General features: G+C 46.0%; 1 protein-coding gene across 4 annotated transcripts in view; it reads right to left on the bottom strand.

The window, feature by feature from the left end:
* Positions 1–27197, bottom strand: part of VPS26C (VPS26 endosomal protein sorting factor C) — a 331601-nt gene that overhangs the window by 211289 nt on the left and 93115 nt on the right. For all 4 annotated transcript variants that reach the window (XM_078656856.1, XM_078656855.1, XM_078656858.1 and 1 more), the window contains exon 2: positions 22871–23014. In XM_078656856.1, the coding sequence (XP_078512982.1) occupies positions 22871–23014 (144 nt within the window). The remainder of the gene's footprint in view (positions 1–22870; positions 23015–27197) is intronic.

Here is a 27197-nt window from a genome sequence, read left to right as displayed (position 1 = left end):
TTTCTGATCTATTGTTTTATATTTCAATTTAACTATTAGAATGTTCGTACTATTAGAGACCAATTGTTCATGCTCAGCCTGTAGCTTACTAGAAATAAATGTTGCTAGCCCCCCACTCGGACGTCCATATTTATGGATTTTATTTGCATATTCATAGTAACCTATATTGCCCTGTAACATAAAAGGATGGGTTTCCCAGGTTTCCTGAAGTAGGATAATCTGGCATGGAAATGGTATAGAATCTATTTGTGCATTTTAAATCTTTGTTCCCACTTCATTTATGTTCCATGAACACATTGTCATTTTTCCCATCTCTTTTACATTCCTTGAGGGGAACTTGCTTCTATTCCATCAATGATCCTTATTGCCATGTAATGCCAGGGCATCCATTTTTCATTTATTCCTGAACTTTTTTCTATTTTCCTTAGCGGCGATGCTACTCCTATTGTATTAGCAGATCTACCCCGGGCATTTTTTAGTACAGTACCCATTTGCATTTTGGTTTTTACCTTCTGTACCTGATCTATCTCACTAATGAGTGGTGTCGGATAAACCTTTGGTACTTGCTTACTAATTGATATGCCCCAGGCTTTAAATGTCTTATGTTCATTTAAAATTTGTTCTGCTTTGATTGAACGGCTCTACATGGTGTGGTCTGAAATCCCTGAGAGTTTAGCGGTGATAGGGGGTGACTGGAATGATGTCATGCAGTGCCGGTTGGACAGGTACAGGCCAGGGGGTGGATCATGTGCCGATGCACCTACTAAGCTGAGCGATGTGGCCCGAGGACTGGGATGGGTGCACACTTGGCGCTGCTTGCACACACATAGTCGGGAATATAACTATGTTTCGGCGGTGCATAAATCCTTCTCCAGGCTAGATTATGTGTTTGTTCCTCACGCCTTGGTAGGAAGAGTGGAATCTGCGTTAATTTTACCCCGGGGGTTGTCGGGCCACTCTCCAGTGGTGGTGACCCTCACACTGGGGACGGAGAGACGGCCATTCCGATGGCGCCTCTCAGCTTGGAATTTGCAGCAGGTAGACTAACAGGAGCATATGGGGGAGGCCATTGCCCATTATTGGGACGAGAACTTGGGCTCGGTGGCGGATGCCCAGATAGTTTGGGAGGCCCTCAAGCCCACTCTGCGTGGTGTGGACATCGCCTGGTGTTCTACGGCCCGCAAGAAACGAAGGGAGGGATTGACTCAGGCTGCAGCGAAAGTTGAGGATCTAGAGTCCCGATGCGGCACGACTAGCGATAGTGGAGGAGTGCAACAGCTGTTTCTCACTCAACAGTCCTATGCCTGTCTATTACTTGATGAGGCGCGCCAGGTATGGCTGGCGACGAGGAGCAGGATCTATCAATGGGGAGATAAATCAAGCACAATGCTGCACAGACTATGCCAGAACACATTTCACCCGCAGGTGCTGCCGAGCCTCACGGATGACACTGGGGCGCAGATTTCAGCCCCGAGGTCGCTGGCCGACAGCTTCGCCAGATATTATGCGGCTCAATATGCCCCGCGAGACTGCCGCTCCTTACATGATATTGACAAATTCCTTGCCGACCTCCCACCGCGGGCACTGCCTGAAGATGTGAGGGACCGACTTGAATTGCCGCTGTCGGCCGAGGAACTTGGTACGGCTCTAGGGGAACTTACCACAGGCAAGGCCCCGGGACCTAACGGGTTCCCGAGCGAGTTCTTTAAGAAATACTATCTCCAATTGGGACCACACTACGGGAAAGCCCTGGAGGCGGCAAGAGAGAGCGGGCTTCTACCCATGGATTGGAGACACGCAGAAATTGTGGTATTCTGCAAGCCGGGTAGACCGCCTGACAAGCATGAGTCATTTCGCCCGATATCTCTGTTGAATATCGAGGCCAAGATACTAGCCAAGGCCCTTGCGAATCGACTCCTCCCGTATATAACTGAACTGATACACCCGGACCAGGCGGGGTTCATGCCCCATAGGGCAACACGGCACAATATTAGGCGCGCACATGTGGCTGTAGCAGCGATTGGCAGCGCCAAGATCCCGGCAGCGTTGCTCTTAGCGGGTATTGACAGCGCTTTTGATTCCCTCAGCTGGACCTACCTCTTTGCTCTACTCTCACGGCTTAACCGTGGCCCGAATTTTCTATCATATGTGAAGCTTCTATATACGGGCCTGACGGACTCGGTGAGGGTAGCGGGTGCCACGTCAGTGGCCTTCCCACTCGGGCGGGGCACTAGGCAGGGTTGCCCCCTCTCGTCATACCTCTTTGCACTTGCCATAGAGCCGCTGGCGGCCTGGGTCAGGCTGGATGCTCAAATACGAGGATTGGAGTGGGAGTTGGGCCGTCTGATAGAATTGCCCTGTACGCAGACGATGTCCTGTTATTACTCACGGATGTGAATAAATCGGGACCTAGAGCCCTGGAGATTATGAGAATCTTTGGGGAGGTGTCAGGACTGTTCTTAAACCCGCGGAAATCCACTATATGGACGCTGGGAGATCGACTAGAATTGGGACAGTGTGCATCGCCCCTGCAAATAGTAGTTGGAGGCCTTAAATACCTGGGGGTGTTTCTGACGGTCTCGCCTGACATCTCCTGGGAACGTAATGTGGTGCCGGTGTGGGACTGAGTTCAGTCTGAGATGAAATCCTGGGCCCGAATGATGCTTAATATTTATGGTCGGTCTGCGATTTCAAGATGGTCGCCCTCCCGAGACTTCTGTACCAACTACAGAATCACCCGTTCCCTATCTCGCCGCGCTGGTTCCAGCAGGTGAAATCATCGTTGGGCCAGTTTTTGTGGGCGGGGGGGGTGCGGTGCGCGTGGCCCTCCGTACCTGCTTTCTTTCCTCGTACTGCGGAGGGTTGGCAACATCAGATATCTTATACTACCAGGCGTCTCACCTCCTTATCCTGAATGAGTGGTGGTATGGAGACAGAGGGGACCCGGCATACGCCCTTGAGCGGTACTGGATGGAACCGCACTCGCTTCACACTATCCTATACTCGGCGCAATTGCGAAAGAGACTGCCATGTGTTACACAGGTGGTCTTTCGGATTTGGCGACAGGCACTGCGCCGCATGGGGTGGTGGGGTAAACTTACTGAGGAGACCCCCGCTGTGGCGGAATGGCCAATTCCCGGCATTGGCGTCCCTGCAGGGCTTCCGGGAGTGGGATTCTATTGGAATCTCGAACCTGGGACACGTGATGCGGGGCACGACCCTTAAATCCTTTCAGGAACTTAGTCAGGAATATTGCATGCCCCGGACACAGTTCTTTAGGTACCTGCAGTTTCGTCATGCTATTACGCCCGCGTTGGAGGGCCTAGACTCTCTGCCGGAATTTAGCCCGTTAGAAGCCAAGATGTTCATGGGAGAGCTAGAAGACAAAAAGATCTCTCGTATCTATCAGACCCTAGTTATCCATTGTTCGTCATCATTGCAATATCTGCGGGAGGTCTGGGCCGGGCAGGTTGGGGACCTGGAGAAAGAAGATTGGCAGGAAGCTCTTGAGGCCCTGAGGGGAGCAGCTATTGCGGTACGCCTACGATTTATCCAATTCAAATACCTGCATAGGGCATATTACACCAGAGAGAGACTGTGGAAGGCAGGGTTGATTGCGTCCCCTGAATGCCTTAGATGTGGTCAAGCGGTTGGCTCGTTCCTACACACGGTGTGGAGCTGTGACAGATTGAAGCAATGGTTGACTGGTGTTTGGGAGTGCCTGTCGGAGGTGCTGGGCTGGGAACTTCCACACACCCCCGATTGGGGCTTCTTCATGTCCTAGATGGAGTGGGGGGCAATGTTTATAAGAGACATTTGCTGTTGTTGGGCCTTACAGTTGCGAAGAGGGACATAGCTAAAGCCTGGAAGGACTTTCGGGCTCCCAGAGTGTCAGTATGGAAGTAGGGCCTTGACTTTTGCATGGGACTGGAGCGGCCCGTATATGAAGCCAGAGGATGCCCCAAGAAGCACTACAAAATATGGAAACGGTGGGCGGACTACCGGGGGATCTGGCTGGACCCACCGGCTATACTTAGAGATACTGAGGGGCCAGAGTGATGTTGCCGGGGAGAGTTATGGCACACAAAGTTTTCAATATGTTATTATTGTATTTCTTGCTTTTAAGAGGGTACGGAGACAAGGAGACACAGTGTGGGGGGTGTGGGGGGACTCGGGGGAGGGGTGGGAGTTACGGAAGGGGTAGAGGGGTGGATGGTGGGTGGTGTAGGGGTTTGGGGCTATGTCTATATGTCTATGGATCGTAATTGATGACGAACTGACTTGATTGCAGCGCCTCCAGGGTTTGGAGTGCTGCGATTGTATGTTGATCCTTCAATAAAAAGAGTTTTAAAAAAATGTGTTCTGCTATTGACATTGACTTTAATGTAATTAATGTTGGTTCCTGGAGACTATCCTTATCAGTCATAAATTCAATAGAGTCAATATCCTCATTCATAATTTTAGCTAGCGATGGGATTGATTTAAATAATCTAAGTATATTCCCTCTATTTAACGTATTTTGTCTCCCTCTAGATTCGAATTCTGGTTTAAAAATAAGTTGTACTTTCTCATTTGATAATTGGTTGCGCTGGCTATCTGTTTCCATAGTGTTACGGGTGCGGGAGGAATAGGCAAGACGCTGATCTTAGTTTTCATAGGGTTTATTTTCAGATACAAAGAGTCTGAACTTTTCTTCTTAGATGTTAACTTCCCCCTTGGAGAACGACTTCTCGCGGCCTTTCTGATCCCAGATTCCGCTGCCGAGGCTCGGTGTTCCCTGTCGAGTCTTCTTCGCGGAACAGGCTCGTCAATCTCCGTCTTGCCGATCGGTTGAGTGCACAGGGAGAGAAAGATAGCAGGTATCAGTGTTCTGTCCACACGTTCTACTTGCTCACAGGGGAAAGGGAGTGAGGGTCACCCTACTGGTGCAACACACCTAACTTAGATGCCGACGTGATGGGGAATTAGTGCTCAGGAAGGGGTACACCAAGACCGGGAGGGGATGCCTCAGGGTACGTCGGTACTCGTAGTTTTGCCTTTGACCCAGCCCCGGAGTTTGTCACGTACCTGGCTGAGCCATACACCTCCCGCGGGTGTATGGCTGGGCGGCTCGTGGTGTCGGTGGCCTCCTGGCTTCTCGTCCTCACTCTTTCCTTCAACGACTCCTGCTTTCGTCTCGTCCCGCGTCTCCGCACTCCGCTCGGCTTCGACGCTCTCTCCTACTCCACTCCGTTTCTCCGTCTCCTCCTCCAGGGTGAACAAGCACACCCCTGATTCGTACTCCGTGGCATAAGACGTCTCCGTGTCCTGACGTGACTCCTCCCATTGGAATTCCCAATCCTCATTAAAGGGCCAGTGTTCTGCTTGAAAGTCTATGTTCGTGTCGATATTCTGCAGAGGGTACAATGGGTTAGAGGTAGAGTTTGTCCTTTTTGTCTTTGTAGCTTGACCACATACCAATGTTTGGGGCAACCCCAGGTCGTTACATACCTCCCCCTCCGGACACTCACGATCGGTGAGTGGGTGGCGTGACAAAAAATCTGCTCCCACATTTTCAATCCCCTTACGATGGTGAACAGAGAACGAATAAGGCTGTAGTGACAAAAACCATCGAAGGACCCTCGCGTTGTTTGATTTATTGCGGGCCATCCACAGAAGTGGGGCATGATCCGTAAAGAGATCAAAATGCCTCCCCTCCAGGTAGTATGCAAGTTTCTCAATGGCCCATTTTATTGCAAGGCACTCCTTCTCAATTGTAGCGTACTTTAATTCCCTGGGGAAGAGTTTCCTGCTGACGTACAAGATCGGGTGGTCAAGCCCATCAGGCCCTATCTGTGAAAGTACTGCACCAATCCCGTAATCGGATGCATCTGTGTGCAACGAAAAAGGGCGAGAGAAATCGGGGGAAGACAACACTGGCGTTGAAGTAATGATGGACTTCAATGTGCTAAAAGCCTCCCGCATTAGTTCAGTAGGATGTATCGGAGTGGAAGCCTTACCCTTATCTTTCAATGCATCGGTAAGGGGTGCGGCTATGTCAGCAAACTGTGGGATAAACCTCAGATAATAGCCGACGAGGCCCAAAAAAGATCTCATTTCCCTCCTAGTTGATGGAAAAGGGGTGTCAGCAATTGCCCTCACCTTCTCAATTTGCGGCTCAATCATTCCGTGTCCTAACACATAGCCAAGGTATTTGACTTTCTGGAAGGCCAATTTACACTTTTTAGCATTCACCGTTAGGCCAGCAGCCCGTAGAAAATTCAAAACTGTGGACAGATGTTCCAGGTGTGACTGTCAATTTGGACTGTAGATGACAATGTCATCCAAATAGGCAGACGTAAAACCGTTCAACCCAGCCAGCACTTTGTTCATTAAACGTTGAAACGTAGCCGGTGCCCCATGGAGGCCAAACGGCAAGACAGTGAATTCAAAATGACCCTCCTCAGTCGAGAATGCCGTTTTTTTCATATCCTCATGTCGCAGGGGCACTTGCCAATACCCCTTAGTTAAATCGAGTGTCGAAATGTACTTAGCGTTGCCCAACTTTTCAATTAATTCGTCCACTCTAGGAATGGGGTATGCATCGAACAGCGAGATGTCATTCAGAGCCCGAAAGTCCATACAAAATCTACGACTGCCGTCCGGTTTAGGGACCATGACGATGGGGCTAGACCAATCACTTTTGGACGGCCTGATAACTCCTAGCCGAAGCATCTCCTCCACTTCAGATTTGATAGCCGCTCTTCTGGCTTCGGGGACTCTGTATGGTTTAATCCTAACCTTTTTGCCGGGTGGGGTATCGATACAATGTATAGCCATAGACGTTCGCCCTGGGCGGTTTGAAAATACGTCCTCAAAAGTACTCAGAGTAGCTTTCAGTTCAATTTGTTGTTGACCCTGCAATTCTTCATTCTGTACCAGCATGTCGATGGTCGAGCATTCCGATCCTGCACTTTCAGCCAAGTTAACGTTGGCAGGGGGCGGCCCCAGCCATTTTTTTAAAAGGTTGATATGATAGGATTGTTGTTTATTTGGAGCAATCTGCAGTTTATAGCTAGTGCGCCCTATTACCGCGACAACCTTAAATGGGCCCATCCACTCGGCCTTGAATTTATTGGAGGAGGAAGGCAGCAGAACCAAGGCCCAGTCATCCACCTTAAGTTGTCTCCACTTTTTACCCCTGTCATAAGCCCGTTTCTGTACAGTCTGGCTGGCCGCAAGATGGTCTAACGCCAGCACTCTCAATTTACCCAGCTTGGATTTTAAGGCTGTGGCGTAATCAAGTGTGGCAGTGACCTCCTCCGACTGTTCATTGACCCAAGCATCCCTGGTCATTTCTAACAATGAGCGGGGTTGACGTCCGTAGAGAAGTTCAAAAGCTGACACTCCCATACTACTTTGTTTCTGTGCCCTAATGGCGTACAATGCCAAAGGCAGCATCTTGTCCCAATCAGACCCGCTGACTTCCATCATTTTACGGAGAGTCGACTTGAGGGTACGGTTGTAACGTTCCACCAGACCGTCCGTCTGAGGATGGTAAACAGAGGTACGGATCTGGTGGATGTTCAACGTTTTACAAATGTCACCCATCAGCTTAGACACGAATGGAGTACCCTGGTCGGTCAGAATTTCCTTCGGGAACCCCACCCTGCTAAACAGCTCGACCATTTTATCACCCACTTGTTTAGAGTTCGCAGCTGACAAGGGAAAAGCCTCCGGAAACCTAGTGGCGTAGTCGACCACGACCAAGATGTGCTGGAACCCCTTTTTAGTTTTGGGCAACGGACCTATAAGGTCCATGCCGACCCTTTCAAAAGGTTTACCAATAATTGGTAAAGGTTGCAAGGGCACGGCAGGGGGCCTGACCATGTTCATCCGCTGGCATATGTCACATGTACGACAATAGGATTCAGTATCTTTATAGATCCCGGGCCAAAAAAACTGTCGGAGCACATTCTGGGTCGTCTTGTCAGCACCGGAATGTCCGGCCACAAGGTGGCTATGTGCAAAAAAAAGAACCTGCTCCCTGAACGATACCGGTACCAGAAGCTGAGCAGAGGCCCCCTCCTTCCCAACTCTGTATAATAGGTCATCTTTTATGAAGAAGCCGGGAAAATTTTTTGAACCAACTTCTCTCTGGTGTGCTTGTTCCCACGCACTCAGCAGGGTCGGGTCACTAATTTGAGCAAATTTAAAGCTTTTATCCAACACCCATGGGTCGGGAGGGAGTATTGCATGTACAGGTTTGCTGTGTAACCCGGTGGATCCGAAAGAGCCAGACCCTCTTTCAGTGTCATTTAACCTGTCCACTTCTTTTAATGCCGTAGGGGCTATGCTCTCGCAAATCAGTTGGGCCACACGGTCCCCTTTTGTGACCCTAAAGGTTTCAGTTCCAAAATTAAAGAGGAGGACAGCCACATTACCCCCTTAATCTTCATCAATAACCCCCACTCCCACATCAATAAAATATTTGGCGGCTAAACCTGACCGGGGGGCGATTCTGCCGTAGGACCCTGGGGGAACCGCAATTTGTAAGTCCGTTTTAATTAGAGCTTTTTCTCCACTCGGTATGAAATAGTCGTATGCGCTATATAAGTCATAACCAGCTGCCAGAGCTGAACCTTTCGTGGGAGAACTTGCATTTTGGGTTATTTTTACAAAACTGAGGTAATGTTCAGGGGGCCGTTCCCTTTGTTCCGTATTTCCGTTATAGGGGTGTCCCTCTGTGGCTGCCAGTTTGTCTTTGAACATATTCAAGAACCCTGGGTTATCAGTTCCTATAATAAGATCTTCTGGCAAACTGTCCATGACCCCTACTCGGACTTATTTATTTATTTATTTTGCATCTTGTACCGCGCAAACTAATACCCGAAGGTGTCAAGGCGCCTAACAAAAAATCAAAAATGCGGGCAGTCATGCACTTACATGTATGCTTGGACAAAGAGACGTGTTTTAAGAGCAACCCTAAAAGTTTGAAGGGAAGGGAGGGACCTAAGTTCTAATGGAAGATCGTTCCACCATTTAGGGGCTAAGAGGGAGAAAGCCTTACCACCCCATCTAGCCTTCCGAATGCGGGGGATGTGAAGGAAAGAATGATTGGATGAACGAAGGCTTCTGCCCGGGTTGTAGTGGGTCAGGATGGCTCTAATCCCTGTGGGTAGCACTTCAGGAGTTGTCCCTATGTTGGACACTATAACAATGTCGGCAATTGGATAAGGTTTGACATCCCCATGGACGCACTTTATGTTAACAACCCCGTTCAAGATGTACTGTTTTGGATGTACATAAGATGATCTTATTACTGACTGGCGACAGCCTGAATCTAACAACGCCAACAGGGGGTATCCATTTGCAGTGACACTTACTCTAAATGATCCACCCATTTCCGCTGAAAACAGTACGGCCTTGGGGAGGTAACCAACCTCCATCGGTTCCTCTTCGTTTCTCTTTCTTGGACACATCCTCGCAATGTGTCCCCACTGTCCACAGTCAAAGCATTGCGGACCTGAAGGGATGGTGTTTTCCGTTCTCCATGTTCGAGGGCGTGTCACTTCTCTGCCTCGTGAAACAATTTTTTCAGGTTTTACCATTATTTTTCGCTCCCGATCTGGCTCAAAGGGGAAACCTTTTGGCTGAGCCCGAGAAAAGGAGGCAGCCATTTCGACTGCTTGAGCAGTGGTTAAACTATGATGCTGCCTTAGCCACTTTTGGGTGGCATATGGGAGCGCCTCTAGAAACTGCTCCAGGTAAATGCGGTCGAGTATTTCTTCTTTGCTACTCGTAGCGGGGGTAAGCCATTTATCGGCGGCCATCTTAAGCCTTACAAAGTTTTGGGGTTTTCCCCTACTGAGCCCCGTTCCTTCCGAAACCTTATTCGATATGCCTCCGGATCTAGTCCCAGATGGTCAAGAATTATTCTCTTTATGTCGGTGTATGGCGTATTCCCATTAGGATTGGCCAATTGGTAGGCGGCCTGTGCTTCTCCTCCTAATAGCGGCGCCAAAAAAAACGGCCATTTTGCCACTGGCCACCCAGAAGCTCTGGCGGCCCTTTCAAAATTTAACAAGAAGGCATCCGGATCTTCTCCTGGCCGATATTTTTGCAGGGAAACTGATGGTGTTCCATGGGTTATAGTTCTCTCCGTGGTTCCTCCTCGGCCAGCGGTGTCGACCCATGGTTGTTCATGTTTTTCCTCAAAGGCTTTTTTTATCACTTCCCTATCCGCTTGTGCAGATACTAAGTGCTGTTCTATCACCCACTCGATCCGCTCTTGTCCTTTCACTAACTGTTGCACTACTGTTTCCATCTTCACTCCACAGATGGTGCCTATGCCCGCATTCTCCACCACTGTTACGGGTGCGGGAGGAATAGGCAAGACACTGATCTTAGTTTTCGTAGGGTTTATTTTCAGATACAAAGAGTCTGAACTTTTCTTCTTAAGATGTTAACTTCCCCCTTGGAGAACGACTTCTCGCGGCCTTTCTGATCCCAGATTCCGCTGCCGAGGCTCGGTGTTCCCTGTCGAGTCTTCTTCGCGGAACAGGCTCGTCAATCTCCGTCTTGCCGATCGGTTGAGTGCACAGGGAGAGAAAGATAGCAGGTATCAGTGTTCTGTCCACACGTTCTACTTGCTCACAGGGGAAAGGGAGTGAGGGTCACCCTACTGGTGCAACACACCTAACTTAGATGCCGACGTGATGGGGAATTAGTGCTCAGGAAGGGGTACACCAAGACCGGGAGGGGATGCCTCAGGGTACGTCGGTACTCGTAGTTGTGCCTTTGACCCAGCCCCGGAGTTTGTCACGTACCTGGCTGAGCCATACACCTCCCGCGGGTGTATGGCTGGGCGGCTCGTGGTGTCGGTGGCCTCCTGGCTTCTCGTCCTCACTCTTTCCTTCAACGACTCCTGCTTTCGTCTCGTCCCGCGTCTCCGCACTCCGCTCGGCTTCGACGCTCTCTCCTACTCCGCTCCGTTTCTCCGTCTCCTCCTCCTGGGTGAACAAGCACACCCCTGATTCGTACTCCGTGGCATAAGACGTCTCCGTGTCCTGACGTGACTCCTCCCATTGGAATTCCCAATCCTCATTAAAGGGCCAGTGTTCTGCTTGAAAGTCTATGTTCGTGTCGATATTCTGCAGAGGGTACAATGGGTTAGAGGTAGAGTTTGTCCTTTTTGTCTTTGTAGCTTGACCACATACCAATGTTTGGGGCAACCCCAGGTCGTTACACATAGATTGCTTTGTTTTATACGTAATTTGCTTTACTCCTTCCCGATTTTCAATAACAAGTTGATCCCAATTTGGTAATTTTGTTTTTGTCTCTACTGTTTTTTGTGTAATTCTTTTATCTTCATCATTCACATTAGATTTAAAATATGTTTCTGTTTTTTCGTCAACATATTGATGTTGTTGATGACTTGTTTTTATCGTTACCTTTATAGGCGTGCTGTCATTCCATCCATGAGAATTATAGATAATCGGACAACTATCCTGTAAATCTTCTTTATTTAGTGGTTTATCTTTAAATTGAGGTGGACTAGCTATAATCCTTAGTTTTTGTTCCATCCCTATTTGACTTGTTTTAATACATTTAATAGCTATTTCTTTTTGGGTCCTCATTTGTTCCATTGATGGTTCTCGATCAAATATAGAAAAAAAAATGTATTCCCATTCTTAGCTATTGATGAGATCTTTTTTTCTTCTTTTGGCAATTCATTTCGTAAATCAGCTCCTTCCGTGTCTATGGTTGTTATAGGGTCTTCATCCGATTGTAATATTACACAGTTTTTAGTGTTTTTATTTTTCCTTGCTTTGCGTAATTATTTCCTTTGGCTTTTTGACATAGTGGAACCATTGGTATCCTGATCTTTACATTCATGATCTACCCTTGTTTCTATACTGGTTGTTTCCTCCCTTGTTTGATCCAATAATTGTATGTCTATTGATGATATTCGTTCACCATGTACATTTGATTTTGTCTGCGACTTTCTCTGTGATGTTAAATCTTGGCCATCGCTACTTTCCATGGAACTGTTATATTCCTTTTCGGTCTTAATAATAAGTTCAGATTTGTCCTTTCTTTTTTCATAATCATTTCCATTTTCTTTTAGAATGGACTTTTTGGTGTCTTCTATTAAGGGATGCAAAAACTCTGGTATTGTTACTAGCTTGTCTATAATTGGTGTACAAATACAGTCTGTGGCCATTTTTCCATTATCATTTTGAGCTCTAACTATCACACCATTAAGCTGAGCAAGTTATTTGTCAATCCCCGCAACTGCATTTGCCATCATTTTAAGAAGGTCAATTTGAATATCCATTTTATTGGATTGATATTTTAATGCTTCTAATGTGAGAGTCGAGGTTTGGTAAAAAATATCCCAACTCATGCCCATATCTTGTTCCTTTATTCCTATTTGGTTATCTTGTGTTGTCTTTCCATTTTGATATGTATTGGTAGTGGGAGGTAAATATTCTACCATGAGGATCTCATTTGTTTTTGGGTCAGTATCTTCATTTGTTTTATTTCTTAAATCAGTTCCCCCATTTGGATTGACTTGCCTTATTTCATGTGGTTCATCATCTTCTTGGTTGGCACTCCTAGTATTACAACTTTAATTACTCAATTGATTGGGCATTGGTTCCTCAATTAATGTCTGAGATTTTTTCTTGATTTCTACATTTACTTCTATAGGAATCATTGAAAGTTTTTGTTCCATCATACCTCTTTTAGTTAATACATCTGATTCATCTGATACATCTGATACATCCATTTCTCTTGATTTATCTTGTTGATTTATCCCGGAAGGTATAGTTGCACTTAGTATATCCTGATCTGTGATTTGGAATTCATTATTCTTAATTTGTGAGTTACACTCTCCTTTTTGTAGGCTACTTTGTGTGACTTGCATACTGGATTTCTCACTACTAGTCGGTTTCATTGGAGTTTGTAATTTATTATTTTCCGTATCGGTTTGCATTGTGATCAGGGCTCCAATTGGATCCTGCATAAATTGAAATTTATCTGGGATTTTACCCGATTTCTCAAACATCCTTGCTAATGGAGAAATTAGTGTCTGATTCGCTCCTACGGTGTTTACTTTAACCTTTTTTAACACCTTTGGTTGTTGTATTTTCTTTGTACGTCTTGCAGTTGTGCCTGACATCCTCTCTTTACCAGAGTGCATAATTCCCCTATCTATTACGTACGACTGAACCCTTTTCGTATTTCGTAGCGCGATCCTTAAAGAGGGTATATGCTCAACACTATTAAGATAATCAGTTAGATGGTCCAATCTCCAGCTAGATTTTATGCTGCACACCTCTATTTTCCTCCACTCTCTTACTCAGATCAACTGCTCACGAAGTCCAGGGCACATAAACTCAGTGTCTCAATGGTTAAGGGTGATTTTAAACAGCTCAAGGGGCAAAGAGGATGGTACTCTTCCCCCTTGTTGCACTCAGCCACAGTTCCAGTCGGTTTTCTCTAGCTGACCCAGCACTTCAGTTAGAGAGGGGACTCCGCAAACCGTACAATCAGTCAGCCAGATGACGGCTAACCATGAACCATAGGCCACCGCCAACTCTAATCCCCGGTGCGGGCTTTCAGTAGAGCACAAGCCAGTCCATGCCTGGCTCCACATCTCCAAAACTCACAAACTCCTACTCCACACTCCCGGGCTCCTTGTTCCAAACTACACGGAGGGTGTGGGGGTGCTCATGCTCAACAAGCAACCCCAATAACTCCGCCAACGCCACTTCCAATATTCCAATCTCAGATCTAGGGTTTCAATGGCAGTTCAATCCATCTGCTGTAACTATAGCTGTGGCTGCTGTAGCTGTAACTGTAGCTGTATTCACAAGCCTCTGTCTGCCTTCAATCGGCAAGTTTCTTGTGGGTACAGTGAGTGCAGTGAAACTAGAGGAAGTAGAGAGTGAGTTCCCCGCTTATTTCAACACTCACAGCTTGTGGCTCAGGCTGCCTTCTCACGGTCCCCCCTCACCACGGCATAGCTGTTCCCACCTCACAACTTCACTGCCTCCGCTGCCACCTCACAGCTCCTCGCGGCCTGCGACTTGCTCCACTACTCGGCCGCCTCCGCTTGCCATTTTGCTTTCTGCCTCGCAGCCCACGGCTTGCTCCACTACTCCGCCGCCGCTGCCGCCTCTTGCCGTTTGCTTTCAGCCTCCTCGCGGCCCGCGGTTTGCCGCCTCTTGTCGTCACTTGCCGTAACTGTTTTCCCTTTGCCGCCGCCGAGATGGGGGATTTAATAGTTCGGCTTAATCGCTGCAGTTCGTAATTTTTCCAAAATCGGCATCGGCAGCGATGGTGGAACCCACTACTTCTTTCTCACCACACCACTCTCATCGCTATCTCGCGTTCTCGTCTCAACAGCGCCACCCAGTGGTTCTGAGCATTGTATGGGCTGTCTACAGTGATATAAATTACTGGACTAATTACAAGATTATGCAATTAGGACAAGTGGAAGGTTCATGGAATTGAACCCCTTGGGTGCTAAGGAGGTGCTGGAGCCGTCTCAGCCACAGTGCTCCGGAGCGGAGGACGGCTCCAGCACGTCCTAGCACCAGCCAAAGCGGGAAGCGCTAGCGCTGCCCCAGTGCTACCCCTGCCGTATGCCTCCTCTAGGGGAGGATCTGATGATGTCAGCGCTCGCGAGCAGACCTCATCAACAGATGCCGAGAACACACATTGAGCCATTTGCTTCCAGCACATCCAGGGAATAGGACCTGTATGCAGGTAAGTCCTTGCTCCCAGGATGGATCGGGAGGGCAGAGAGGCACCGGAGTAAAGGATAGAGTTTTTTCTTTCACCCTGTGTCTCTCCGAAGTGCATTCCTGCTGCTGGTGGTACCACGATCATGCAGCAGGAATGTTCACTAGAGACCAGGGATGTATTTTTGGGTGTTGGGAGCGGTATCTTGGGCAAGGGTCACTCCCTTGATGGAAATCACCATGTTTTGGTCGGTCTTTCCTTAGGCAGAATATGCTGGCAGTGCCACACCTAGCATCACCGAGCATATCATGAGTTGCCTCAACGCCACCTTTTTCATGGCGGTGCGACCACCATGAAAAGGGCAGAGCAGAGGCAACAGAGGGGACCCTACAGGATCCCGGTTGACTCTGTGCATGGAGGTGCATGTAGGGGGCAGGTATGAACCCCCAATTCCAGCACAGAAAGATTTGCACAACATGGTGCTGGAGCGTGCTTTGGCGGTCCTGCAGTGCTGCTTTTCCTCTAATATGAGCCTTTGAAAGGCAGCGCCGTGGGACCACCAAAGCACTGGCCACCAGATCAGAATGTAAGTCCTGATCTGGCAAGCGGTGTGACTACAGGTTTGGCGGTCTCGCAGTGGTGCACTTGCGTGGAAGCCTGCTGCAAGACCGCCAAACTCTTAATCAGGCCCCCTGGAAGTGATTTTTCTGTCCAAGAGGAATCATCTGATGATGAATTCACTATTAGTGCCGATGAAGCACCACTTTTAGGTGAGGAAACGGATATCCCAGTAGGGCAGCAAGAGCAAGCTGGATTGCAGGCAGGAGCTGGAAGTGCTGAAGCCTGGGTTGACCCTAATATGTTGCAGCCTATTGTGCCTGCCTTTAATGGTGCTGCAGGGTGTAGGGTCAATACAGAGAACCTTTTGCCTATCAAATTTTCCAATTGTTTGTTGATGATGTGTTTTCTGATTATATTGTTAAGCAGACTAAGTTGTTTGCAGTACAGTTTTTGAGGGACAATAGTGCCGCACTTAAAACCCACTCAAGATCTATCCAGTGGACTCCCACCAATCTCCATAAGATTAAGCAGTTCTGGGGTTTAACGCTGTTGATGGGATTGCTAAGAAAGCCATTACTGTCTTGATATTGGTCTACTAGTCCCTTGATGGCAACTGCTATATTTCCAGCAACATAAGTAGAGACTGGTATTTGCTTCTGCAGCAGATGCTGCATTTTGTAGACAATGCTACAGCATTGCTATGAGATCACTCTGATTGGGATCGTCTTTTCAAGATTTGGCCTGTTCTTGACAATTTAGTAGATCATTTCTCAGAGATTGAGTTTAAAATTATTTCTAGAGCGCACGTACACCTGTGCGGTTTCATGGCGCTATGCAGCACAACAAAACCCAAAAGCAAAAAGTCTAAGAAGCCACGGGGCAATTAAGAGGGAAAGGCCTGAGTAAAAAGAAAAGTTTTAAGGGCCTTGCGGAAGAGGGAGTAATGAGGGCAGGTTCTCAAATGAGTAGGGAGAGAGTTCCAGAAGGCAGGAGCCAAGGTGGAGAATCTGGATCCTCCCCATTTTTTCCGTTTGAAGCGAGGGACTACGAGAAGTTGTTGGGTGGCTGAGCGCAATTCCCTAGATGGAGTGTAGACATGAATTGTAGAAGCAATAAATGCAGGGGCAGAACCAGACCGGACATTGAAAATGATGCAGCCCAGCTTGAACAAGGCACGTTGCTGTACAGGGAGCCAATGTAGGGATTTGAGAAGGGGTGTAACATGATGAGATTTTGATAAGTTGAACACCAGGCGGGCCGCCTGGTTCTGGATCAGCTGGAGACGCCTCACGAGGTACGCTGGCATGCCACAATAAAGGGCATTGCCGTAGTCCAAGCGGGATGACACCATAGCCAAGAGAATAAGTTTAAGGGCGGAATGTTCTAGGGAAAGATATATCTGTGGATGAGTCTCTGGTCCTGTTCAAAGGCGGTTTGGTTTTCAGACAATACATTCTCAGCAAGAAAGCAGGTTATGATATTAAGATGTATAAGCTCTCAGAAAGTGCAACTGGATGTATGTGTTCTTTAAGGGTTTACACTAGTGGGTACATTTCAATTGATCCCCCTGGTTACCCTTCCACTTTTGGGGTCAGCAATAAAATTGGGCGAGAACTTACCAGAGGACTTTTTAATAAAGTTCAACATTTATACGTGAACAATTTCTAAACAGGTATGCAATTATTTAAGGAATTGTTCAAGGTGGACACAGTGGTACGTGGCACAATCCGCTCGAACCATAAAGGTTAACCAAAAGAGGTTGAGTGTAAAAAACTTTAAAAAGGGACAGAGCAGTGTTGTGCGTAGTAATGAACTTCTTGCTTTGAAATTTTCGGACAGAGGAGATGTCCACATGCTAACAACTATTCATGATAAAAAAGCACTTCACCTGTGACTGTTTGGGGTCAGGTAGCAGAGGTGCGTAAGCTTGTGTGCATTTTGGACTATAACAAGCACATGGGAGGTGTGGATAGAGTAGATCAAAGGTTGGAACCTTACAGTGCTGCTCAAAAGTCACACATCTGTTACAAGATATTGGCTGTTCATTTATTTCATTTGGAACCCTTCAATGCCTATGTTGTTTTCAAACAGTGTTCTCCTTATTCCGAAATTAGTTTTGTACAGTTTCAGAAGTCTGTAATAAGCACACTTGTTGCAGTTGAACAGGGAAGTGTTCCTAGTCGGAGGGGTGAAGAATTTGGCTGGATTGAAAGATCATCACTTTCTTGAATATATTCCTCTGACACCCAAAAAAGACATTCCTTGTTGGAGATGTAAAGTCTGTGTCCTAAACGGAGTACGAAAGGAGAGTCATATGTACTAGCCCAAGTGCCCTTCTAAATCTGGCCAGTGTGTGCCCACATATTTTAAAGTGTACCATACACAGGTCAAGCTGGGGAGCAACCATTACAGTAAAAGGGAACAGACTCTAGTTTGTATTACTATATTTATTTTCGGTTTAGATACCTGGTTGGCAGTAACTTGATGCGTTTAGTTACACCTGTGTGCATACATTCAGTTGGCATTTTATCTTCTAATGGTTCTATTGGAAAAACAAATTGCTGTTTTAGATGGATGTTTTATTTGTTCTTGTCTGTGTTTTGTGTGTGTGTGTGTTATCTGTTCACTGTGGGAGTGTTTTAGAAATGAGTGGTGTGGAGCTACAGAGTGATGTTGGATGGCATCTGGCTGGTGGTGTGTGTGGCTGGCGTCTGGATGGCAGTGTGTGTGTGGCTGGCGTCTGGATGGCAGTGTGTGTGTGTGGCTGGCGTCTAGATGGCAGTGTGTGTGTGGCTGGCGTCTAGATGGCAGTGTGTTTGTGTCTGGCGTCTAGATGGCAATGTGTGTGTGTCTGGCATCTGGATGGCAGTGTGTGTGTGGCTGGCGTCTGGATGGCTGTGTGTGTGGCTGGCGTCTGGATGACAGTGTGTGTGTGTGTGTGTGTGTGTGGCTGGCGTCGAGCTGGCAGCGTGTGGGGCTGCTGGCTAGCAGTGTGTGTGTGGCTGGCTGGCAGTGTGTGCGGCTGGCGTCTGGCTGGCAGTATGTGTGGCTGGCGTCTGGCTGGCAGTGTGTGTGGCTGGCGTCTGGCTGGCAGTGTGTGTGGCTGGCGTCTGGCTGGCAATGTGTGTGGACTGGTGTGTGTGTGTGTGTGTTGACCAGTAGAAAATCACTACAAACACACTGCCACCGTAACGGCAGCCCACACATTCCACCAGCCTCCATGTGTTGTGATTCAGGAGTCTGAACTGACATCTGGCTGTTGGTGTGTGCGAGCTAACACTTGGCTGCTGGGGTGTGTGTGTGTGTGTGAGAGAGAGCTAACTCTTGGCCGTTGGGGTGTGTGTGTGTGTGTGTGTGTGAGAGCTAACACGTGTGAGTGAGTGTGAGCGAGCGAGTGAGCGTGCGTGCGTGTGTGTGTGTGTGTGTGTGGCGACGATGCTGTACAATAGACACATACTGCCAGACGGATGCCAGCCCACACACTCAACCAGCTGCCAGGTGGCGTGATTGCTGTGTCAGTCCTGTGGGCATATGATAGTGATGGGCCCTTGAATGGCGCCATTTGTTGATGTGAGTGTTGTGCTGGGCCCATGGCTAGCGGTGTGAATGGTGTGTGTGTGAGAGATGCTTGAAAGGTATGTGAATGGCCCGTAAAGCGGTCGGTGCCTTGTTGTGGCGTCACAGCCAATGAGCTACGAGTCACTGGTTCAGTATTCTGAAATTTCCATTATTTTCGTAAACTAAACTAGACATCAAGGGGACTCCAGGGTGGTGTGACCTGCGTGGATCCCACAAGGTTATCATACCCAGAAGCACCTGCAATCCTCAAATATTGGCTAAAACACATCTTTTTTTCATATTTTTGTGAGTCAAAGTACTGAAATCTAAGAGGATCTGCCTATTTCCTGCCACAAAGAGTTCTCACGTGTCTCCTGATAGAAATAGTGCCTCACCTGTGTGCGTGGGTCTAGTGCCTGCAAAAGGTTGGGATCCAAGATGCAATGTGGCAACATCAACAAAAGGGATAGCTTCTGATTTTGGGCCTGGACTCAGCAGCCACCCAGGAAAACCTACCAAACCAAGGCATTTCTGAAAGCTAGACACCCATGGGAGTACAGGGTGTTGTCAGCTCGTGGATCCCACACAGCTTTCTTAACCACTATGCCATGCAAACCTCAAAATGTGCCTAGAAAGCACATATTTTCCTTACATTTCTGTGACCTATTCTTCCTGAAAGAATCCACAAAATTACTACCACCCAGAACTTCTCCATTTGTCCCAATAAAAATGCTGCCCCACTTGTGTGGATTTGCCTAGTGCCCGCGACAGGAATAGATCAAAGCACGGTCAATGGGAGTCCTCACAAAGGGCACTCATTGACTTAGGTTTGATCTGTTTCTGTTGCGGGCACTAGGCCAACCACACAAGGGGAGCAGCGTTTTATCAGGATGAGTGGGGGAATGCAATGATGGTATGAACTTTGTGGATTCCTGCTGATTTCGGACTTTTTCTTCACCGAAATGGAAGGAAAATGCACAATATTTAGGCAATGTTTGTGGTTTGCAGGACATTGCGGGTAAAAACACTTTGCGGCACCCACGTGAAGCACAACCCTCTGGGTGTCTAGTTTTCAAAATTGTGTTGAGTTGCTAGCTTCCCCTAGGTGCCGGCTAAACAGAAATGTGGGGAAAATTATTATTTTTTTAGTCAAAGTTTGAGGTTTGCAAGGGCTTCTGGGTTGGAAAACCAAGTGAGAGCCACACAAGCCACCCTACCCTGGATTCCACTAGGTGTCAAATTTCCCAAAATGTGCAGGTTTGTTACGTTTCCTTAGGTGCTGGCTCAGGTAGGCTCCAAAACCCACAGCTAGCCACAATTCCGCACCCCCCAAAAAAGGGTGAGGTTTTCAGTGTGTTTTGGGACCTTTCCTGTCACAGGCACTAGCCCTATCCACACAAGTGAGGTACCCTTTTTATCTGAAGACTTGAGGGAATGGTAGGTGGTAGGGAGTTTGTGGCTCCCCACATATTTTAGAGGTATTCCTCACAGAAATGTGAGGGATATGCTTGCAAGGGCTTCCTGGTACAAACACCAGGTGAGAGCCATACCAGTCACCCCACTCTGGGTTCCCCTGGGTGTCCAGTTTTTTTTAAATGTGCAGGTTTGCTAGCTTTCTCTAGGTGCTGGCTGAGCTAGGGCCTAAAATACACAGCTAGCCACCTCGCAAAAAAGGGTCTGTTTTCAGTGGAAAAATGATGTGTCCAATTCCGTTTTGGGGTTTTCCTGTCACAGGTACTAGCGCTACTCACACAAGTGGGGTGCCATTTTTATCAGGAAACCTAGGTGAATAGTAGGTGGTTTGAAATTTGTGGCTCCCTAAAGAATCCAGAAGTTTTCCTCAGAGATCTGTGAGGAACATGTGTGTGTTTTAGTCAAACTTTGAGGTTTGCAAGAGATTCTGGTTAGAAAACCTGGTGACAGCCACACAAGTCACCCCACACTGGATTTCCACGGTTGTCTAGTTTTAAAATATTTGCTGGTTTGCTATGTTTCACCGAGGTGTCATCTGATCCAGGGCCCAAACTCCCAATTGAATTTCTCTGCATTTGTGTGTTCAAATATAAGCCAGTGTGCAACAAAGGAGACATTTTGAGAAATGCCCTCTAATTCACATGCTGGTTATGGGTATCCACAAATTCATAGATGTAGAAATAACCACTGCTTCTAAGCTCCATACCTTGTGCCCATTTTGGAAATACATAGGTTTCCTTGATACCTATTTTCCGCCCTTTATATTTTAACATATGAATTGCTCTATACTCAGTATACAATTAAATATCATTGGAAGGTGCACATCAGTTATTTGCTCTGGGTACTTCAGGTTCTTGGAAAACCCACAAACACTATACAACCCGCAACCAGAAGGGTCTAGCAGATGTAATGGGATTTTAGTTTTGTAAATCAGCCATTACAAGGAAAAGTTACAAATGAAAACTTTATCACAAATGGACGTTTCTTTCCTACTAATTAAATTTGCAATATTTTTTTATTTCAACAGTTAGTTTCTTTGGGAAAACCTTGAAGCATCTATACAAATGAACACTTGCTGAATTCTAAATTGTGTTTACTTTTCAGAAATATATAGCTCTCCAGGATAACCCAAGGGTTTCTCAGTTGTTTCCACCATAAACTGGAAGTAGGCTGAAAGCACAAAAATAGGAAAAAATGAAAAATACCAAAGCTGTGGAAAAAAAAAAAAAAAGAAAATCAGTTCCTTGATTCAGCTCTGCATTATTTGTGAAAGCCAGGAAAATGAGAACTTTGGCAAAGCAAACGTTTTGGTGATGCCATTTTAAGGATCAAAAAAACAGAAACTTTTTGCAAAGGCCCCCCAAAAATCAAAATGTAGCTAGATTTTGCCTATTTTCTCAGTCGCCTTCCAGGGGGAATCACAAATCCTGGGTACCTTTAGAATCCCCAAAATGTTTAAAAAAAGGATACAAAATTTGGCGTGGATACTTTGGTCCAGATGTACTGTTACTTTAACAGTTCTACCTTGTACTCGCTTCCATAGATTTTTCAGCGCAGCCTAGGCGAAGTCTTCTGCTCATGACCCAGGGTGCACAAAACTATCGTCATTGGGGTAAGAACATATCCCTACCCTTACCAGCGGTCACCCACTTTATATTTTTCTTGTGTGTCTGTTAGACAACTGTGACGTGATAATGAACCATCATTGAAGTCACTCACCACAATTTTCAGGATGTGTGACTGCACCAGAGGAGTTGTGCATTGCACTCCTAGCATGTCCTGATTCTACCCAAGATGTTATTATGTACTCCCTGTAGGCAACCATTTACTATACTTTTTTCTCTTCCAGTTGGAACATCGGAAACCTTAGTAGGTTTACCTTTTATCAGGTACTTTTCTTGGCCTGTCCGCCCTACTAAGCACATTTGGGTAATCACTTGATACAGAAACTCATTCACCCAACCCTATTCAGGGTAGGGATATATGCATTACTACTCATTTGGTCCTGATGAAACGCAATGGCTCCCTCCCGGACCGCTGAGGCGTGAAACATGTCGACGTACATGACCTACACATGGTGTTGGAATTATTTATTCTTCATAATTAAGAAATAAACAATCTACATGTCGTTTTTATCCTTATTAAGGGGACTCCGGATTAAATTTCTTTTTGGCACTCTGTAGGTATTTTTAAACTCACTGCTTCACTTGTCCCACACACCCGCGATCATCATCACTGCTATTTTTATCAAAAGATCTACGCTAAAGAGCCTTCTTGTGGGGCACGTGGGGTATTGCAGCACCGACCCCACGAGGAGCTAAGCCCGTTGCGGAAGCATGACATACCAACGTGTGTCTGAGGGCATAACTTCCTAATAAGGAAGACCCCTCATTTCCTTCACCTGGTGACCCACAACTACAGGAACAGTTACCCTATCGATGTTGTTTAAAATCTGGAGCTCTGAGAGCAACAAAAAAAGAACATTAGATTTAGAGTCTTGTCTCCAAGCATGCAGTTGGAGAAGTCAACATGATCTTGTCCTTACCTTCACAGAATTATAGAAGGCTTCAAACACACCAACACTTTTAGCACTGAGCTGAAGGTTTACAGATCCCTCCATCGTTAAGGAAATTCCCTGGTGTTGTACAGTGTCTTTGCTCATGATAACCACCACTCCTGAAAGTATTTCCTGAAATTTTAATTTGAAAAAATTTAATTGGACAACAAATTTCAATTTCAGAGGTAAAGCTATCCACAACAAATATATCCAAATGCTGTTTAGTTTGTTTGTATTTTCACTACGTATTCAATACAAATTAACATGACAGTACATTAATATTCATTTGTCAGTGTACCTAACACAATGTTCTCAACTGGAACGTCAATTGTTATCCATTCATACTCATACAGTTTTCATTTGAATCCTAAGCCCTGTGCTTCCAACTCATATAACTCTTAGTTTGTTTTACCTCCACACCCCACCAGCATGATTTATTTGAATTTTTAGAGCATTGGGAGCCCTTGGGTGTCACTTTATGTTAAAATCTCAAACTTGTTAGTTAATAATGCTCATAATATGTTCTTTATTACCACAGTATTCCAGTGGCCCTTGTTATAACACTAGCAGTTCTTATTATTTTTACTTCTGTCTGCTATGTCCTCGCTTTTATAATTTGTTTCTGGTTTGCCAATTTTGAGATTAAAGAGTGGGTTAACTGTCAAATGTTCAGTTATTTCTGAAGTACCCGTTTTAGTAGTCCCCCAAAACACCCTAGAGAATCCCAGAGGGTTCTCGAGCAGGTGTATTTCAACGACATGCACTCAAACATACAGCAATACATTGGGAAAATCAGTTAGCTCTGCGAATTGAGAAGTTGGAAATGTGGCGAAAGATCACATTACACAGTTAAAAAGTTATGTAACCAACATCATTTAATCATCACATTACCATTTTATCCAAAAGGCAGACAATTTAGGTACAGTCCTCTTTACTCACAGCATTAACCGCACCCATGGGCTCTTCAACCTTCACACTTTTAAGATCTTGTAATTAAGGATAATAAAGTTAGCCCATGTTTGTACACTTTGCTTCCAGGTACTGTCAGCCCCAAAAATTTGTCATTTCTCAGAATAATTAAACAACGTATCTCTTTCCTCGACTGCAGTCCATGGATGCCGCAGGTGTATGTACTTTTTCTAGATTTCTAATTCTAACTATTTCCAGTCAAAATTCATGAAAATGTACACAAATGTCAATTCTGTTATCATGCATGTGTATTCCTAAGTAAATGGAAATGTGAATCAGCACAGCCACAGGTCTACAGCTTTGTATCTAAATAAGCTTAAAAACTGTGCAATGTGAAGTGATCGTTGGACAGAAATGAGTGGAAAAGTGAGATGAAGATGGAGGCTACTTTAGGTTAACCCTCTGCTGTTAAAGTTAGAGAAAGTAACAGAAATTACATTAAAAAAGATAAAGTTACTACACAAGTCCAAGATGCTAGATTCTCGGTCATTCAATGCCTCAAAACATACTGGGTTGAACTTACCCTTAACTCACATGAGGAGTAACTTTTCAGGACTTCATTTTGTTACTTTTTAGTCTCTTACATTCCTATGACTAATGTAGACTGAGCAGAAACGAATGATTTAACAGAGCAAATGCAATTAATATTGGCTGTACGCCTTTTAATTAAGCAGCAGTTCTCTTTCAACAGATGCGTAGAAGTACTGCAGACAAGGCCATTTTTAAAACAAGACAAGTGTAGAATATCACCAGTAAGAGGAACTGGTCTAGTACTTAATTTGTAAAAGAATAGGTGCCTGGAACCAAGGTTTTGCTCACAAAGCTTGGGGACGCCTCAATCCAAGGTTGGGGTGCCAAATACCAAAGCTGCGCTATCTTGATCCTACCTCATGCCTTTTTTGCCTACCACCAGGCACTGCCTGACTCTCGCACTCTTGTATGTTTTTTCCTACCCTGCTTTCTCCCTTTGTCACTGTTTTTCTGTCTCTCTCTTCTTTCTTGTGCCCCTTTTTATGTTTTTCTCGTTCTTACTCTAGATCAAAGTCTGTTGGGAAAAAATAAGTGCTGGTGGGGAACAATAGCAAACACTGGCTCAAGGCAAGCACTGCTGTTGGGGCTTGCTACTTTTCAGCCTCCCCTGCTGCAACATCAGTGAATACTGCCAACCATGAGACTTTTCTAACAATACCTACCATTGTCGAGTCTCTCTATCATTACAGTCTCTCTTGTGAGTCTCATGTGTTGATTGATTGTGGGCCGGCAACATGTAACAGGGCATTGGAACTGGCCCATGGTTATGTGAAGCAATAGGATGGGGACTGGCAGTCAGTCCCCCTGGGGTACCGTGAGGTGCGGAGCAACACTTGGCATTTTCAGTTATTGAAGATACATAGACATTTTCATATACACTTTAAGATTTTACATAAGAACCCATCAAGCGATCCCTAGAAGGTGGCGCTTCAGGAAAGAAACCATTTCAGACCAGAATAACAAAAAAGAAATTGAGGAAGCCATAGAGGACTACCTATACCACAATGATACGCCAGGGACCAACACTAATACGATATGGGAGGCCCTGAAAGCAACAATCAGAGGTAAAATAATCGGTATTAAGGCAAGAATAAACAAAAGGTCAAACCTAAAGGTAACCCAACTTGAGGCAGAGATAAAAAAGCTAGAACTTGAGCACATAAACGCACAGAACGACAACGCACTCCTAAATACCCTAACACAACACAAATATGAATACAATAAGATCATAAGCGAAAGAGCAGGACTGTGGTTCAACAAATGCAAGGCACTGAACCTTTGCGAATCCAATAGAGCAGGGAAACTATTAGCATCATACCTAAAACACAAATGTAACCAGGTAGCTATCTCAACAATCACTGATTCAAACAACAAAACACACACAGGACACAAAGAAATCCTCAAGACATTCTGAGACTTCTATTCAGAGCTATAAAAATCAGACCAGATACTCAACAAAGAAGAATGCATGCGATATCTAGAAGACTGGAACTCCCAAAGCTAGATCCCGAAGACAGAGCAAGACTAGGTCAGGAAATCTACTGCACAGAGATTGAAATGGCAGTTAAATCCTTAACCCCTTCCATGCTCATGCCGAGCTGAGCTCGTCATGAGATGCGCCGCTCGCATGCTCATGACGAGCTCAGCTCGTCATGTAACGCGGTGTTTTCAAAAATGCCGCACAGCGCAAAAAAAGCCGCCGCACGCATGTGGTTAAAAAAGAATAAGGCCCCAGGGCCAGACAAATATACTGCGGATTTCTATAAAGCCTTCTACCACAACTAGCCTCAACTATGAGAAGGGTTTTTAACCAGACAGCAACCTCAGGGAAAGTTCCACAATCCATGACAGAAGCTACTATAATAGTTATCCCAAAAGAAGGCAAAGATCAACAACTACTGAAAAATTATAGATCCATTGCCCTCATCAATGTGGACTGTAAAATCTATGCCAAAATCCTGGCAGCCAGACTGAATTCGGTACTACCCAAATTAATAAGTAACTCCCAAGTCGGCTTAATGCGAAACCGTATGTCTAGCGACAACACACGCCTGTTCTGCCATATGCTACAACAAGTCCCCACGAGACCGAAACTGGCAGTAGCCATAGCACTTGACGCAGAAAAGGGCTTCGATAAAGTATCCTGGGCATTCCTAAGACAATGCATGCACTCCTTTAACCTGGGGAGGACTATATCAGGATGACAATGGTCCTCTACCAAACACCCTCAGCCCGCATTACGATAAAACACCTTCTGACCCATTCCAGCTACAACAAGGAACCAGACAGGGCTGCCCGCTCTCACCATCACTCTTACTTCTGGCTCTTGAACCCCTCATTCAGGACATAAAACTAAATGATAGCATAAAAGGGGTCGACATTAATGGGGCCGTAGTAAAGCTTGCCACCTACGCGGATGACGTTCTAATAATGACAGAACAACCAAGGACCTCAATAAAGGCGCTAATGTCCACAATTGCGGAATACTCTAAAGTCTCCGGATACAAACTGAATAATGAAAAATCAGAATGCAAACCACTAAACATCTATTGCTCCAGGGACATGCTAGGAGGGTCGGGACTATCCTGGCAGACAGGATACATCAAATACTTAGGAATATTCTTCGGCAACGACCTGATAAACACCCTACACCACAACAAGTAGCTCCTACTTGACAAAGTAAGGAGATAATTAGAAGCCTGGTCACCAAAATGCATGACATGGTGCGGATGAATCGAAACCTTAAAAATGATGATCACGCCTTTGATAAACTACTTATCAGGCATGCTTCTGGTTCTCCTTTCAGACGACTTCC

The sequence above is a fragment of the Lissotriton helveticus genome, chromosome 8 (assembly GCF_964261635.1).
Source record: "Lissotriton helveticus chromosome 8, aLisHel1.1, whole genome shotgun sequence".
Classification (NCBI taxonomy): domain Eukaryota; kingdom Metazoa; phylum Chordata; class Amphibia; order Caudata; family Salamandridae; genus Lissotriton; species Lissotriton helveticus.
Note: the sequence above shows the minus strand (reverse complement) of the source record. Positions and strands in the feature narration are given on the sequence as shown.